This window comes from Arabidopsis thaliana, chromosome 2 (genome assembly GCF_000001735.4).
Source record: "Arabidopsis thaliana chromosome 2, partial sequence".
NCBI classification, from domain to species: Eukaryota; Viridiplantae; Streptophyta; class Magnoliopsida; order Brassicales; family Brassicaceae; genus Arabidopsis; species Arabidopsis thaliana.
In genome coordinates this window covers 13722345-13739186 of record NC_003071.7, presented here as the reverse complement: position 1 = coordinate 13739186, position 16842 = coordinate 13722345, and the positions used below count along the sequence as shown (strand labels likewise).

The following is a 16842-nucleotide window of genomic DNA, read 5'->3' as shown; positions in this document are numbered from 1 at the left end:
TTTTATCTTGCACCTTCACGGAACAAGCATGCTTGCTTGTACACGTGTCAGATATAGATTTTTTTTTGGCTCCTTTTTTGGCGTTTTATGTTTTACGGTTTCATGTACTCATTGCAATTACAAAATGTCTGATTTACACCTTTGAGTTGTTATCCTTATTAAGATATAAATCCAAAAGTAGCTTTTATTGATAATATATTTTCCCTTATATAATTGTTTTTTTTAAGTAAATATGACGTAGGCAAACCAAAAGACGTTACAATTTCAACTGTTCAAGATGGCAAACTATGATTTGTAGAAATTTTGGATATATCTGCATTTTCAACTGTTCCCAATGTTTCAGATTCTAACTTACATTACAAATTATCAATCATTAGACCACAATAAAGTATTCATACAAAGTTGCATGATACAATATAGTTTAAACCAATTAATTTTTGAGGATTCTGAGGAGGTCTCATCCAAAACTCACAACCACTACTTTTCATGTTATGGTTTTGTGCAAATCAATTTCTTACGGGTTTGAAAACTGTAGTTTATTCGAGAAAAAAATATCATTTACAACATAAAATCATATAGCTTATACAACTTTATATATCCAAGCTGCATTAGAATTACTGTCAAATTTTGATTAGAGAATATTTTGAAGTAATCATGCATGTTTTAAGACCAAACCTTATATAAATTAAATCACAATATTAAAAACGAATTAATTCAACTTCATACATATTAGTGATCCAACCTTAAACCCACTAGATAAGTAGTACTGTATATCCCATATCTACATTTAAGTAAGTACGAGTGCAATAGTGTAATAACACAACTTCCTACCTTACCACATATCGAATATTTTAATATGGCTTAAACAACTGGGGTAACCAATTAATAACAGATTGAAATATTAATTAATGGCAAAAAACGATTCTCTTAATATCGTAAGCCCCCTGAATAAAAGCCTTTGTTAAATATGGAGAAGAGCCCATTAATTAGCCCAAGTCATAAACTCATCTTGACTTTCGTAATGTGGTAGGCGCAAAAGTGGAGTCGATCCTTTGGTTGTTAAACAAAATTTTATAAGTGTATTTTGGATAAATTCGTTATGAGGATTACTTACAAAAACCAGAGTGATTAAGTGTATTTTGGATAAATTCGTTATGAGGATTACTTACAAAAACCAGAGTGATTACCCTAATTATGTTTCTTTTTCGTAAATATTAGAGACAAATTCTATATAGAAATGTATGAATATGATCATCATATAGTTCCCTAAATATTTTTGTTAATTAGTTCCCTAAACTTGAGGATAGATTTGTTGAAGGATCCTACTTAGTCAAAATATGTAAAACAAAATCTTGTTGCAAGATATCCGCAACGAAATTGAAATAAAACAAGATAATAATTTCCATAAAATCAAACACGGTATCCGATATTTGATACATTGAATTGAAAACGAAAATCGCATGCGTTGTGTTTGGTTAGTTCATGTTTTCATACATAGCAAGATCTTAAAACAAAAAAAAAAACCATTGCCAAAAAAATAAAATAACCAAAAAACGAAAAAAGTAACAATAGAAAAAAAGATATGAATATTTGTCTCAACAATCACAATCATAAGATTTGGTGGAGAGAGATATTAAACAATGAAGGTGAGTGTGGAGATAATAACGGGAACATTTATAGATACGGACGTGAGTGAAGATGCGACGGTCAAGCAAATGAAGGAGAAGATCGCGGTGGAGGTGAAATTGCCGGTGACGCGTTTGATACTTGTCATTGGAGATGAAGAGACGAGAAGATTGGTGATGGAGGATGAAGATGACATGATGTTGAGAGATTTAGGAGTGGGAGAAGATTCTCATATCTATTTGTTCTTTAAGCATCCTGATTTGGTTTCTAAGGAAGAGAGATCTAAAGGAGAAGATGATGATGATCCTATGGAGGAGGTTTCTTCGGAAGCAGAGAGTGGAAGAGGAAACGAAGAAGAAGTCGAAAAGGCAAAAATAGACGGTGAAGAGGAAGATCAAGCGATGAAAGATGAAGAAGAAGATAGAGATGTGAAAGTAGAAGAAGATGAAGAAGAGAAGGAGAAGGAGAAGGATGGTGAAGCAAAGTATGTTAAAGAGGAAGCAAGAGAGGTTGAAGAAGCAGATAATAAACAAGAAAATTAGGGTTTCTTGATTTGATTTGAGATTTGTTTTAACAATTCCAATTTTATTGTTTTGCTTTTGTGATTATCTAGTTATACTGTTTCTTGATATACAAGTAAACAACCAAACATTGATTTTGTTCTGTTTAGTTTCTTTAGTTTATTTTTCGTCTTCTCTGAAAAAAACATATCAAAAGTTTCTCTATGAGACAGAGGTTGGTTATCAAATGCACAGAGAATCCAGTTAACCTGAAGAGCCGACTGGTCAAAAGTTGCTTAAGATTTGTCATGGGAAGTAATTATTCTTCATCCCCTCCCACTTTCCTCGTCAATGAAGCGGCACTTCGGCTAGATCCGGATATCTGGTAGTAATTATCTTCCGTCATTGAGAATTGGATTAATTAAATTTCTTGACAACAAACACATTATTTTGTTGATTAATTGAAAATTTGTTTACATACGTTGATAAAAGAAAATACATTTACTAGACATTACATTAGTAAAGTTCTTAATAGAGTTTAAATATCCGGCGACTTTTTTGTAAACCTAAAACAACGATGGTAACATCGTAAAGTTGTAGAATCCACCTAGTCCGTTAGTCGTACTATTTAAACTTTATCTATTTGTTAATAAATTGAAAATTTATTATCTATATTCTTTAGTGAAAAACTATTTACATTCTAGATATGCATCACCTGACATTAGATTAGTAAAGTTTTTAATCGAGTTTTAAATATCTGATGACCTTCTTGGACACACAAAATTTTGCTTTTAATATTTTAAAAGTTATAGAGTCTAATGTACTTACTCGGTAGTCGCACTATTTAAACTCATTTTTGTTAATAAATTAAAAAATATTACCACCTACATTCGTTTAAGAAAATATATTTACTCTCGCAGATTATACATTACCAGACATTACATTAGTATAAAATTTTAATAGAATTTAAAATTCTAACTTCTTGCTCAGAATCCCAAAAAATCAACTATAGCCAGCATGTTAATATTGTAGGATCCACCTACTCGGTTGCACTATCATTTAATTAACAACTTTTTTTTGTCAACATGCATTATGTAGGTTTGAACTCGTGATACAACACAAAACCAATATCAATTGGTACAATGCACATTCTTGTTTTAACCACATTAAAATCTATATATTCCATCAATGTTTAAGAATGTATAATCCAACTAATTAATCACTATTATTAAGAGGGACTTATTCAAATACGAAGCTTAAATTTTAAAAATCTCAGAAACCTTCACGACTAATAGACCCTTTAAACACAAAAAGAGTGTCACCATTTTCAACACCATGCCACCGAAGACTACAATTCTCTCGCATAATCCGTTGCTTGTGTACGAATATATACTCGTCTCTTGGCAACGTCTTGTTAGCTTGTAACCCTTCTCGCATCTCCGAGATGGTGCAAGTGTCCTTAATCTCCACTGGAATTCGCGCACCGTTGAATAAACTCGATGACGTCTGCACCAAGAAACAGAGTTTCCTTACCGGAGCGACGTCTTTCGCACGGTTGATTGACTTAAGAAACACCACAATCTCTGAGAATTCTGTGATTCCATATTCGTTTAGGTTTCGATAATCATCAGCTAGCTCGATCCCAGAATAGTATAACTGCATTCGCTTTATCGGTGTGTTCTCAACAATGTGAATCTTGTCCTTTAAGCTACTTACCTGCAAAACATTAGTAGCTTGTTAATCAAGAAATCTCAAAAACTGTAATAAGATGGGAGGTGAACATGTTGCTAGTATTACCGTTTCGGTTCTGTCTACTTCGACGGTGAACTGTTTTGACGGGAACTTGACGGTGACGTGAATTTTCCTAACGGCGGCGTGGATAAAAGACGGTGCGGTGAAAAGGGGAGTTACGGTGAGGTCGATTCTGGTGCCGTGAGAGATGATTGGGTAATCTTCGATGTCAAGACCGTCGATGAGTTCCCAACAAGAGACAAAGAGAGTTATAGAAGATGTTGGTATCTGAAGAAACTGTCCTAGACGTTTCTTGACCTCCAACACAGATTCTTGTTCGCTGATTTCCATTGTGAATTCTTGTGTGTATGAAACAATTGTCACTATCATATTTTCAGAGTAAAAAAATGTGTTCTGATATGCTTATGTTATGGTGAAAAAGGACTATGATTCCACAATGCGTAATGTAAATATAGACGCACACATATATATACAGTGGAGAATGCAAGTTGTTGAAATGCATAAGATATTCATGATAATATTCTGATGTTTAGTTGGGTCTTGTTTGTGTGTGTGTCTGTTATATAACACTATGGTTCTCGTCGTGATAGTAACTGAATTTGGCATGATATTCGATTGTCTAGTTTAGCATTCACAGCAAAAAAAATGAAAACTGAAAATAATAATAATAGATATATAGCTGTAAATTCAAAAATTTAAGGTTTGAGTCACGGAATAAATATGATCCTAAGTAAAAATTCGAGATGGTTAAAAAAATGAATTAGAAGCTGAGTTGATACATGGAATGTGAAATAATTTATTTTGTATAGTTCTTATATGAAATTATTCATCCTAAAACCAAAAGTAGATAAAATCATGACAGCATATGTTTTTAACAGGTTCTGAAATTTTATGTCAGCATAAGTTTTATCCTCCTCATGAGAAACTCACTCTACCTTGAGATTAATTTACTTAGCAAGATACATTCCGGAAACTATGGCTGTTCCAACGACTACAACCACCATATATTTCAGAATATTCTTTACAGTAAATATGGATTCATTTGTCGGTAACTCCATCAGTTCCTTTATCTGCAATACCATTAGCACAGTGATGGTGACAAAATTAGCTCTGTTTATTGTGTTGTTTTCAACCAAATGTGTATTAATGAGGTTACTAACGTTTATAGTTTGGTTCCAATTCTTCTTGATCCCTTGAAGATGTCCTCTACCCACAACTGCCACGACTGAACTATGCTCACTTGCAATTCTCAACAATTGATATGCCATGTACCTGAAATATAATGCAAGTTTTGCAAATAGATCAGACAAAAATTTGGATACCAAACTGTTGACTTTTCGATGTTTTAAGATTAGCTAATTAAGAGCTCAAAGGAAACAAGAGCTTGAAAGCTAAATTTGATACAAAGTGGAAGAGGAAGTGGTCGATTAATCTTGTAAACTCTATATTAGAGAGGATAGTATACTAACTTATCTCGCTCATGCACAAGTGTCTCCATGAGAGTCGGAAATTCCGTGCTCATTTCTTGAATCGCCAATGTCAGCATATCCCCATCGCCCAGGTCTTTCAGCTAAAGCCATCCAAACTTATCATCACTCAATATTTCCTCTGACTGAATCACAAAAATGGAAAAAAAGAAGGAAGAAGAAAAGACTTTACCATCTTCTCAAGTTCCTTAGGGTTCGGCAGAAAGACAGCTTGACTTACTATGCTATACACTAGTTTTATTTTATGCCATAGAGGCATCTTACCCCATGTTCTCTGTAACGTGATCTGCTTCGACAAATATGAAAGAAACTGAATACTCACTAGAACACAGTATAAAAAACAGAGATGCACTTCATAACATTCCTATAAGAAAGGTTTGAATTATGAACACCAAAGTCACCTGTACTGAGCGATCGCCAAGAAACACTCTGCCACCATATTTGTTTGCCTCTTCAAATCCCACACGAAATTCAGCACCAGGAAAAACCTCAAGCTTCTTGGCGGCCTACACACATAAGAAAATGATGTATATTATTAGTCTGGAAATTTAAGATACAAGCAAAGTAGATCTTAACCACAGAAGCATGCCTTTGCAAGAATATATCCGTAAACTATTTCAAATAGGTTGTGTTTCTTCTTCCACATGTATATCATTTCCATCCAGGTTGGTGGTTCCTGTCAAACCAAAACATTGCACCTTTCAAGAATAAACAAAAAAAATGGATAGAAGAGATATAGATTCATTATAAGTTATGTCGACGACCATAATATATATGCTAAGAAATCAACTGAACTGGCCATGTTATAAGACTTGACAACAAACCTTCACAGTCTGAGGTGTGAGAATAGACAATCGACTTGAACACAACTCCAAAAAGACAGCCTACAAGCATCAGCCACGTACTAAGAAGTGAGTAAAATAACACATGAGGATATAGCAGTTGAGTCCTCAATGAACTGTTAGGATAAGAACCTGTGGTTTCAAGGCGCTGATTACAGCTTCAACTTCTCGACATGATTCCTACAAAACAAATGCAAATATGAAAACAAACTTTTTTTTTTTTTTTTCGTCATATAAAAACAAGCTTATGAATGCTAATATATTATAGTCCAATCAAGGGTTAAAAAGGGGATTGAAAAGTTTCCATCATTATCCAACATTTCAACCAATCACAAAACCAGTCACCAAATTCTAAGAAGCAACTTACAAATTCCTAATTATGGAACTAACCGAAATTGAAAACGAGGATTACCTGTGATACGTGAGCAGTGCCAACTAAGTACACATCACAAGATCCACCCTCAGCTGTGGATTCGCACGTTAGAACCATAACGCTTTTCGCAAATTCCTCAGGCAGCTCCAACTTCTCCGTCGTCTCCACCGCCACACACTCAACATAATCTGCTACAGCGCATATATCACCATCACCACTATCACATATCGAATGGTCGCAGATAATCACTGAACCTGCGTCGCTATCTGCTTCCTCCCTACGAAGGTCCTCCTTGTCCACATTCACTAAGCTGTTGGTTAACGAAAAATCTCCATATTGAACCTCCGGCTTCAACTCCATTACGCGAGGAGTGATTGGCGGAACAGGTAAATTCGAAGATTCTGACGGACGGAGAATGTAGTGGTGTGGAACGAGAGAGAGAGAGAGAGGAAACGTTACGAGCTAAGCCAAATGTATGACAATGGCAGAATCGTCTGATCGTCGAAGGAGGTAACGCTTATTTTTTTATTTAATTAATAAACTTTTTTAAAATGGTGAAAAAGGAATGAAAGAAATAAAATATTATTAATTGTGTTATTAGCACCTATGATTGAAGTTAAAAATCTCTAATTAATTAATTAGTAATGGAACTTTCTTTCAATTAATAGAGAAAAATCTACCTAGGTGTTATAAATACAAATTAATTGAAAATTAGGGAATTCCCCTTGAAATTAATTTAAAAATATTGTTGTGCTTGGAATGAGATTCTACTATAGTAATCATTAGGCAAGAACACAATGTATCTCACTTTGGGTCAACTTACCTTAGATGAACATATTAGTCAAAAAATTTGGATGAGATTTTCTTCCTCTTTTATCATTTTAGTCAATACATTTTACGAATCTTACTTTACCAAAAAAAAGAAAAGCACTAATATTGCTTATCCTACCAGTCAAAGGAAAATTAACAACCCAAATCTCTCATTGAAGGAAAAAATTAACTACCAAATTGAAAAAGGTTAATTTAAAATAATGGAAAAAAACAAAAAATAGTGAAAGAAAAAAGTAAACCATTCGGTTCGATTGTTTTGTACTTTAGCTTCGGTTTATCAAAATAAGAGCTGAATCTCATTCGGTTTTCGGTTTGGAATTTTTTTTTGGTAGCAATGAATACCTGTCTTAGGAGAAGCTAAGAATGTGAGGATGTTGTTGCCAGAAACATTGGTCGATAATGTTTGAATAGTCTACGCCCACTTCTGCTTCCACTTGCTTTCCTGAAACTTCTCCATTCTCCTCTGTAACACCTTCCTGCGTCTAAATGTAAAAACTATTTCAGACCACTTATTTCAGACCACTTGTTTAAAACTATTTCAGACCACTTGTAAAAACAAGAATGCCTTAAAAGGTTTCTCTTGAAAGGACCCTTCTTTTCTTCACAATAATAAGAATCTGCTATGAAACACTAGAAGGATTTTGGAGTATGATAATAAAAGTAGCACCTTTAGGCGGAAAACGGAAGAACCCATGCGGAAGATTACAGGTAATGAATTGTACTCAATTCCAAATTGCTGGCTAAGTAACTCGTTTTTTTCTCGTGTCTGGGTACCCTGAAACAGAGCCAAATGTAAGTGACAAGCCATTTATTCATTGAACTAAGAGGGAGCATTGGCTACTCGAACAAAGCACCTTTAAGTAATCCTGGGCTTGAATTTTGCTTTTTCCAGACTTAACAAGCATCCAGAAACATGTATTATACTGATTGTTGATATGGCCTGCAAGACAAAACAAAATTGCTGAAAGGAGCATCCAACTCAAACTACGAGTCTATTTGATATCAAGCAACAATCTCACAAGACAAGTGAATCATTTATAAGACAAGTATACTCACAGTCGACTTGTCTCCAAGCTAGATAATCCAGGAGAATATCTGATGTTGGATAGCAAACAGCTCGTCCATCGAATGATGGAGGGTACTTCAATTTTTTGTGAGGGAAAAAATCTCCCCATCTCATCATGTAAGTCGATGTGAAGAAGGATACTACTGCAGATATTATCTTACTGTAACAAGATATAGAAATTAAAGTTATAAAGACTGAAAAGAACAAGAAAACCTAGGAGAAGACAGATAAGTTTATCCTGCAACAAGAAAACTTAAGGGCATAGAAAACTAGTCTGACCTGGACTGTCTTTTGTAAAGCTCAGATTTATTCTTAAGAACAAAGCTGCAAACCAAAGATGAACTCGATTAGTATCTAGAAATGTAAACTTGGTTTAAAGGGGCTGAGAGTTACATACCTGAACTCATCACTAACGCCGTAGGCAAAGGCAATATCCTGAAACTCCTCAAGAACAGCCACTGCACATGAATTCATAAGTTTCAGAGCTTGCTCATCATTTGGCTTCTCAAATTCATGAACTTCAGAAAATCTATCAAAATCCAAAGCAAGCTCTATGAGTTTCACTTACAATATAACGATAGTAATCATTCAAGCAATAGGCAGGCGTTTGTTTGTCAAAGCTGTCAACTACTGTTCTTATATGTTTTCTAAGTTCCAAAAAGTAGAAGCATTGCCTAATAAATCACAATTTAAAGCAGAGCACAAAAGCAATCGCAATGTAAGAATAGACCGACCATAGCATTCAGAAGTGTATAAACTTGTAATATAGCATTATAGCTTAAGGAAATCGTAGGGAACATATGTATATTTTTTAACAAGTCTAAGGCTTCCATGCAAGACACATTGTCTAACAATGAAAATAAACAAAGACTAAAAAGCATATTACCTGTGAAAATGGCAGCCATCAATCCTAACCACAACCCAAGTTAAAGGTAATAATCTACTCTCAAACTGAAACGACTTAACATAATCTGGTTCAATTTTGCCAATGTCTTTTGCAAAATGTCCAAGATCTTTATGAAGAGAGGAGTGCTCATTCCAAAAGCTTCTTCCAGCAACATTTTCTGAATGCACTAAAGTTTCTCTTCTCCTCAATCGTTTTACAGGCTTTCCATTCTCATCATGCTTTACAGTTTCTTCCAACTGAATAAATTCAACAAAAGTATCACACATACGATATATACATTAAACCTGACCTATAGAGACAAGAGAACATCTGACTTTTACATTTCCAACTAATAAAATTGATTTTGTAACCTTAACATGCAAGATGCAGCGACACAAGACTAAATAAATTTACAAGATTTCAGTCAACTGAAATTTACAATGCAAAAACATACATGCACACCAATTAAAACACTCAACAAAAAGAACTTACTAATCTTCATAACGATTCAAGTTACCAATTGAAAGCTCTTAGATTTCTACATACATATGCAACACATCACAAAGCAAGTATTCGGAGGCTAGAAAATAAAAGAATGAAATAATGGAAAAGATCACCTTTGTCTTAAAAAGGCATGATCCTTGACGAAATAATACAGGAAGCATTTTATAATTAATACCAAATTGTTGAAAAAGAAGCTCATTTCTCTGTTGTTTCTGTGTATCCTGCAGTTATCAATAGGAAGTAGTGTTATTATACAATAAAATATGATTACAAGGTATGAAACCAGGTGAAGGTAAAGGACCATATATCTAAATCAAAAATTCTAGTCAAAGTGCTAAGACAACACACCTTCAAAATCTCCTGAGTTTCACTTAAGGTCTTTCCACTTTTTACTAACATCCAAAGACATGTGTCATACTGATTACTGATGTGGCCTGCAATCAAAACAAAGGAATGTTGAAAAAGTTCTAGATGAAAACGACAATAAGAAGTAATAGTATCCAGAGTGCAGAATATCATGAATTTGTTAAGGAAAACTTCATAGAACATAAATAGATGTTAGAAGGTCTTACAGTCATGTTGTCTCCACGCAAGGTAAGCTTGAAGAACCTCTACCGATGCACAACTTACAACTTTTGAAGCAAATGAAGGAGCATATTCTAATTTTGTATGAGGAAAGAACTCTTTCCATTTCGTTACATAGACCGCAGCAAAAAATGAGGCTACCAAAGACAGAATCTTACTGCATATGAAACAGCATAAAAGTCAAAGTAGATGTCAAAATTCAAATCATACAGAAGAAAACTAAATACAAGTCGAGCTATCTCCCAAATCCTGAAATACCTGGCTCGTCTCTGGTAGAATCTTGATGCTTTCTTGAATACAAAGCTACATGATAATATATGAAAACAATAAATCTTGTCACAAGTACTAGTCAAAGCTAAGTCAAGTAAAGTAATCCAAGTGACAATGGTACCTGTACTCGTCACTATATCCATATGCAAAGACTATATCAGGATACTCTACTAAAACCGAAGATGCACATGAATTCATCAAATTTAGAGATGTCTCATCATTAGGCTTTTCAAACTTGTGAACTTGAGAAAATCTACAGTTATTATAAGGAAAAAGAGAGTTAGAAACAGAAGGAAAGCCTTCTCAAACACAATCTACTATGAATAAATTCAAGTAAGTTCCCAAAACAACCTATCAGACTCTATACTCATCTCGTTCACAATCTACACACCATCACTACTTGTTGGGTGCGCAGAAATTTACCTGGAAAAATCACGGCCATCGATACGGATAATTATCAGATTGGGAAACATAACTTCGTCTTCTACTTCGAATGACTTCACGTACTCGTACTTACTATTCGCCATATTTTGAATGATGAAGAAGGCTACAAAAGAAGAAACTGAAGTTCTAACATTAGACTCTAAGAGCATCCACAATGGGAGGTTATTAGCAAAGGTTCTTAGCAATATTTTATGAATTGATTTTAAAAAAAATTGTAGTTTAGATTTTGGGTAGAAGTTTTATTTTTTGGCATTGTGCAATGGTAGTGTATTAAGTTGGGGTTCTTAAGAAAAAATAAATTAATTAATACACTAATAAACAAGTCATAAGACTCAAACCACCAACTGGTTAGCTTAACAAAAGTAGAATCACTATAAGCTAGGATTTGCTCTTTAGGGATTTGAAGCTCATAAAATGCATCATCAACACTAGATTTCACTACACGATATTGAATCAAACAAACCAGCTGCACAAACACATTATCCTACAACACAGCAACAACAACAAGAAAAAACCTAATTTACATGAATCTCAAAGGATCAAAAGGAATAAGTGATCACGAACCTTAGTTTTGGTTTCAATTTTGGTTACATGTAGCTAACAGAGTCGACTGCAAAAAAGAAACAAATTGAAAAGAGTTAACACATGATGAAACTAAATCAATGAAACACAAAACCAAATATGATCCTCAATAATCAAAAAGGTAAAAAAGAAAAGAAAAGAAAAAAAAGACAGAACGCAAGTAATGATTAGATTAGCCAAATCAAAGAGACAAATCTATTGAGAAATCGATTGAGAAATCACGAAATATCTAATTACTCTGAAATAACAATTCTAAAATAAACCCTAGAACCAAATCATAGCATCGAAAACCATATATCTCCAAATAGATTCATACTAATCGCAATCAAAATCAATGAAAAATAATTTTAGAGCTTAGGGGATCAATTACAATAAACAAACGTGGTCTATCCCAATTTACAACCTCAAGGACCAGAAGATAAATCAAACGATTGACATAGAAAACAAGTAATTGAATAAAAAGATGAACTGAGAAACAATAAAACTTACCATCTTGTTCAATTGAGATTGATAAAATCGATCTTCCTAGTCTCCTCCTCCTTGTCTGGTGATGTTCACCGTCGGGGAATTCGATAAATAGAGAGAGAGCAAGCGTCGACAGACTGAAGAAACAAAAACCCACGACTGTTTTTTTTTCTTTCCTTTTCTTCAATTTTCAGACAACTCACCCATGCCACGTCACCGCCTCTTAATATAATTTGGCCCTCTTATATAAGAGCGCCTCTTAAATTTTAGCCCAATTTGCAATTTAATTTTAATCACAAAACAACCCTAAAAACCCACCTAAGAGGCCTGCGTTAATGATGGTCTAAGAGGTTTCCAGTTTCTCCTGGCTTTGCTGCTGGACCATTTGACAGCTCTAAGCTGCACAGTGTCGATATAGTAGAGGTTATGGAGATTACATTTGGGGATTCGCGGCGGATTTGTTGGCGGCAACGGCCGTGGGGAGAGTTGATAATTAGAGAGTGTTTGGTGAATTTGGAGAAATGAAAAAGTCGAAAGTACAAGAAAATTAAACTTTCGGGTAACATTGAAAGTAAATGAAGAAATTGAGGGGTCATTTCGCCAATTTAGTTATTTTAAGTGGAGAAGTAGTAAATAAGTTCTATGTTCCGTGACATTGAAGGTACCATCAGAGACAAAAAAAAAAAAAAAAAAAAAACAAAGCTTGACAATGACACCCATAATTTACAAATTTTTCACCAAGGTTTCGAAAGTACAAGTAGAACAATCACTGTATAGCTGGGGGGTCATTGTCGAATTCGTCATCGTTTTTCACAAATCTACCTCTGCTTCGTTTTTTCTTCGCAGCTGTTTGTGCTCGACTTTCATATCGGTGTGCCTTCACGAATCTGCAAAGATTCACCAAAATCCTCAATAATAAGAAGATGAAATCCCAGCCCTAACTAGAAAGCTAAACGAAACACTTACTTGCGACTCCTCTTCTTCTCAAAATATCTCTGTTTTGCTTCCTCTCGGTATTGATTTCTCTGGATGGTCAATGGATCAAGTTCATTTGGTGGTACAACTTGTTCATGATGATCTTGTTGGTTTTCTGATGATGATGATGATGATGATGATGATGATGATACCTAATGACAAGTGTGATTAATATATCAAATCTGTAAGCTTTATTGCAAATTTCAGAGGATTTACCGAATGTGGATAGGTCCATGTTTGACATTACCACTGTAGAAGAGGAAGGTCCAGAGTCAAAAGAGCCTATGTTCAACTGATTTTCATGCCACATAGGTAGATTTGAGCTGAATTGTTGTTGACTAGAATCAGCAGCAATTGAAGAACCACCACCACCAGGCTCATTGAAATTAATATTAAGAGGTGGCAGTGGGAATAACGTCTGAAATTCAACTGATGGTGTGTATAGTTCCTACAGAATATGATAACAACATATATTACCAACTCATAGTCTTATAAAACATGGACACTTTTGAGCAGATGAAACGGATAAGATCATATTTGATGATACCTGATAGTGAGAGTGTCCACGTTGAAGCTGATAAGTTCTGTTACTAGTTTCATATAAAGAACCAATGGGCTCACCATATCCGAAATTATGTGGTGGCACTGTGTATAAGTTCTGGTTCGCTTCAGTGGAGGCCAATAAAGAATTTAAGCTCTCTGTTGCAAATGGTGTGTTTAGTTCCTAAAGCAAATGATGATACATATATATTAGCAACTTATTGTCTTATAAAAGATAGACACTTTGAGCAGTTTTCGAAGGGTATCGATTAGATACCTGATAGTGAAAGTGTCCACGTTGAAACTGAGCAGTTCTGTTGCTTGTTTCACATAAAGAAACATTTGGCTCGTTGTATCCAAATTGCCTAGACTGATCAAGATCTTGTATAGCGTGTAAACTAGACGATAACGGCAGTTGTGGTGGCGGTGGTTGGTACTAAGAGAAATGATCATAAACCGTGTTAGAAAGATGGAAACTTGTTGAAGACAGAAACGAAAAACCAAAGGAAAGAGAGATACTTGAAATTGAGATGGTACAGGCTCGGGACGAGGATTGATGTTCAACGGAAGTGTCGTTTCTGCATCTCCTAGTAACGCTGGTGTCTAACCAATATGGTGAATCGTTAAACAAATGTGGGATCTAGTTATACAATGAAAATGTAACAAGACTTTACCTCTGGTTCTCCGAATATCTTGAGAAAATCCTCTATCTCATCATAAAAACCCTCCCAATCCCAATCATCATTCATGTTAACTTCTTTCCAAAGAATCTCTATCTCGTCTCTTCTATAGTTTCGTTTTTAGGGTAAAACGCAGGAAGCATTACAAAAAGATGAAAATAGCAAGTCTTGAATGAGCAGCTAGGGAGAGATAAGAACAGAGTTACTGTTTACTTGAGATCGATCGGAGAGGGAGAGACAGAGATTTGAGAAAAGAGCTAAGAAAGAGATTTAGTAGAAACAACAAAGAATCTGCAGAAACATACCTATGAGCGAGAGAAAGACTAAAAAGTGAATCTTGATCTAAATCTTGACGAGTGTTCAAAAACGATCAACACAATCTCTGTTTCTGTTTCTCTTTGCAACTTTAAAAGTTTAAATGGTTTATATAGGGTACTAAACCATTCGACTAAACCGAAATAAACCATCTCCGCTAGGTAGAGAATAGTAATTACTTTATGGTTAACTATTATTTTTTCCCCTTCAGTGAAGTCATTCGTACAATAACCGGAAAAAAGGGTACTAAAAAGACACAATTATTTTAATCCGTCGATTAGAAAGAAAAAAAAATGTTACCACTTACCTTTTTTCGTCTATCACATTTTCAAATGGGATTTGAATAATTGAAAGCAAAATATATAGTTAAACCTTCAAAACTTTAAATACTAGACGAATACACAAAACCATAGTTTCCAGAAATACTTTTCTTTTTGCTCTTAAAATCAATGAATTCGACTATAAGCCTCAAGTACAGAAGTTATGAACTTATGATCAAAATCAGAATTTGATGCTCACCACTCATCCATCTTTCGCCACCACGTGGAGAGGTCATGGAGAATACCTTGAACTGTTTATCAATTGGATCGTATCCCAAATAGCTTTCCACCGTAACTCTCCTATTTTCCTGAGCTAGGGTTATATATCACCGGCACCGTTTTCATCACTCCTTTTGAGTACAGCTTCTCCTTAATACAGACCAAGCCATGAACAAGACCACTCATTTCACTGGACCAACGAAAGGAGAACTTCATATGATAATTGGCGACTATAGGAGACGAGTCCTCATTAGGATTTTCAACCCTAATATTGGACATACATCGAATTAATTTTTATATTAGTCTTCAGTTTCATAATAGATTAGATGTATGTCCCATATAAATTGTAATAATGTATTATAAACGGAGATAGTGGTAAATTTCACAAGAAAGCACCCAAGTAAACACAAACAACATTTCCCTCTACAAACAAATTTCTCTCCACTTAAAAAAAGAACACTTAGAACAAATGAAGCATCATAGCAACCATGAATCCAAATCCTAAAACAAGTGTTTTCGCGGCAGAGGAGGAGTCAGCCGGAGGAGAGTCTGCGCCAGCAAGATCGGCCGTTGTACCGGTAGTACTAGAAGGGAAGGTCCCGACGGTTTTGGTGGATGTTGTGCTGCTAGAGCTACCTGGTGAGCCTGGGAATAACGGCAGAGAAGTCCCCGCTGCAGTAGCCGGAGATAGTGCCGGAGAAAGTGGAGGAATGAGAGGCAGAGAGGAGGAAGGAAGTGGAGTAGAAGAAGATGGAGAGAGAACTGGGACAGGGTTAAGAGGTAAAAGAGGTTGAATAGGTAGAACAGAAGAAGGTGAAGGCGCGTTTAGAGATGGGACGGTGTTTGGAAGCGGTGCGGTTGGTGCTACGGTTGCGGTTGGAACAACGTTTACTTCAAGTTTCATCCCTTGGCTACAATGTCCCGGCATTCCACAAATGAAGTACCTAAACAAAATGGATCAAGAATTTATATATTGCCAATCATCATTTGGTCTTTAATTCATTTGTATGTGGAAGTAGTATTAACCTTTTTCCAGGAGTAGTAAGAGGAACCAAGGAGTTTCCATTAGCAAACGTTATAAGCGGTTTAACCGCTTGACAGCTATCGAATTCGGGTTTTGTGACTTCAACGACGTCGTGGAACGCAGCAGGGTAGGAGAAAACTGTTTCAAGCAAAAACAGAGTTTTGGTTTTTAGTCTTTTTTTTTTTTTTGAATCAAAGTTTAAGATAGAGATGTGATATATCTTACCAAGATTGTCTCCAACAGCAAATGTTTGTCCTGCAGCCCAAGTTCGAAGACTAGCTCCTACAGTCCAACCACTAGGACCACCAATGGTATGGTCAGTAGCTACTGTTAAACCAATGAGTGTAGTAGCGAGGACCGAGATTATGATCAGCATTTCTCTAGATGCCATTATCTTCTTATATCCTTTTTCTTTTTGGGGGAAAATTGACAAGAGAACTGAAAGATAGATCAAGAGATGATGATGTTTTGTGCATGACATATGGTGTCAAATGTGTGTCTATATAGGGGTCAAAGGAGGATAAATTATTGAGAAGAATCTTTTGAGATAAGAGTT

General features: G+C 35.2%; 6 protein-coding genes and 1 long non-coding RNA gene across 12 annotated transcripts; 2 read left to right on the top strand and 5 right to left on the bottom strand.

The window, feature by feature from the left end:
* Window positions 1-1640: 1640 nt before the first annotated feature.
* AT2G32360 (Ubiquitin-like superfamily protein) lies at window positions 1641-2168 on the top strand (the record flags this gene model as incomplete). The annotated part of the gene is made up of 1 exon (NM_128795.1): window positions 1641-2168. The coding sequence occupies one exon, from the start codon at window positions 1641-1643 to the stop codon at window positions 2166-2168; it is 528 nt and encodes a 175-aa protein (NP_180795.1).
* Window positions 2169-3398: 1230 nt separating this feature from the next.
* Window positions 3399-4242, bottom strand: AT2G32350 (Ubiquitin-like superfamily protein; the record flags this gene model as incomplete). Its single annotated transcript, NM_128794.2, has 2 exons — window positions 3924-4242; window positions 3399-3842 (listed from the first exon to the last, which is right to left on the bottom strand). Exons 1-2 carry the CDS (start codon window positions 4206-4208, stop codon window positions 3399-3401), a joined length of 729 nt encoding a protein of 242 aa, NP_180794.2. The 5' UTR covers window positions 4209-4242.
* Window positions 4243-4652: 410 nt separating this feature from the next.
* Window positions 4653-7218, bottom strand: AT2G32340 (TraB family protein). 2 transcript variants are annotated; one of them, NM_001336387.1, is made up of 9 exons: window positions 6620-7218; window positions 6340-6387; window positions 6190-6249; window positions 5955-6041; window positions 5767-5871; window positions 5538-5651; window positions 5348-5448; window positions 5039-5150; window positions 4653-4948 (listed from the first exon to the last, which is right to left on the bottom strand). In NM_001336387.1, exons 1-9 carry the CDS (start codon window positions 6938-6940, stop codon window positions 4826-4828), a joined length of 1071 nt encoding a protein of 356 aa, NP_001318334.1. In that variant the 5' UTR covers window positions 6941-7218; the 3' UTR covers window positions 4653-4825. The 2 variants fall into 2 exon arrangements, with proteins under 2 accessions (NP_001318334.1, NP_001325115.1); NM_001336388.1 differs by lacking the exons at window positions 4653-4948; window positions 5039-5150 and having other exon boundaries at window positions 5303-5448; window positions 6620-7109.
* A 12-nt stretch (window positions 7219-7230) lies between these two features.
* On the bottom strand, window positions 7231-12406 carry AT2G32320 (tRNAHis guanylyltransferase). Of its 3 annotated transcripts, NM_001161073.1 has the most exons (16): window positions 12238-12368; window positions 11731-11776; window positions 11146-11284; window positions 10844-10975; window positions 10711-10755; window positions 10440-10609; window positions 10216-10301; window positions 9981-10088; window positions 9881-9901; window positions 9364-9620; window positions 8875-9006; window positions 8757-8801; window positions 8468-8637; window positions 8266-8351; window positions 8079-8186; window positions 7420-7893 (listed from the first exon to the last, which is right to left on the bottom strand). In NM_001161073.1, the coding sequence occupies exons 3-16, from the start codon at window positions 11247-11249 to the stop codon at window positions 7759-7761; spliced, it is 1599 nt and encodes a 532-aa protein (NP_001154545.1). In that variant the 5' UTR covers window positions 11250-11284; window positions 11731-11776; window positions 12238-12368; the 3' UTR covers window positions 7420-7758. The 3 variants fall into 3 exon arrangements, with proteins under 3 accessions (NP_180791.3, NP_001154545.1, NP_001154544.1); NM_128791.4 differs by lacking the exon at window positions 9881-9901 and having other exon boundaries at window positions 7231-7893; window positions 12238-12406; NM_001161072.1 differs by lacking the exon at window positions 9881-9901 and having other exon boundaries at window positions 9945-10088.
* Window positions 12407-12486: 80 nt separating this feature from the next.
* On the top strand, window positions 12487-12888 carry AT2G32315. Its single transcript, NR_140697.1, has one exon. It is a non-coding gene; the product is annotated as an other RNA (long non-coding RNA).
* Window positions 12813-14793, bottom strand: AT2G32310 (CCT motif family protein). 2 transcript variants are annotated; one of them, NM_128790.3, is made up of 8 exons: window positions 14714-14793; window positions 14403-14514; window positions 14248-14331; window positions 14006-14164; window positions 13736-13912; window positions 13436-13636; window positions 13180-13340; window positions 12813-13100 (listed from the first exon to the last, which is right to left on the bottom strand). In NM_128790.3, exons 2-8 carry the CDS (start codon window positions 14475-14477, stop codon window positions 12980-12982), a joined length of 978 nt encoding a protein of 325 aa, NP_180790.2. In that variant the 5' UTR covers window positions 14478-14514; window positions 14714-14793; the 3' UTR covers window positions 12813-12979. The 2 variants fall into 2 exon arrangements, with proteins under 2 accessions (NP_180790.2, NP_001077992.1); NM_001084523.2 differs by having other exon boundaries at window positions 12980-13100; window positions 13180-13303.
* Window positions 14794-15545: 752 nt separating this feature from the next.
* UCC1 (uclacyanin 1) lies at window positions 15546-16825 on the bottom strand. Of its 2 annotated transcripts, none has more exons than NM_128789.3 (3): window positions 16512-16760; window positions 16289-16424; window positions 15546-16206 (listed from the first exon to the last, which is right to left on the bottom strand). In NM_128789.3, exons 1-3 carry the CDS (start codon window positions 16675-16677, stop codon window positions 15723-15725), a joined length of 786 nt encoding a protein of 261 aa, NP_180789.1. In that variant the 5' UTR covers window positions 16678-16760; the 3' UTR covers window positions 15546-15722. The 2 variants fall into 2 exon arrangements, with proteins under 2 accessions (NP_180789.1, NP_001325251.1); NM_001336386.1 differs by having other exon boundaries at window positions 15573-16206; window positions 16512-16825.
* Between the last annotated feature and the right edge of the window lie 17 nt (window positions 16826-16842).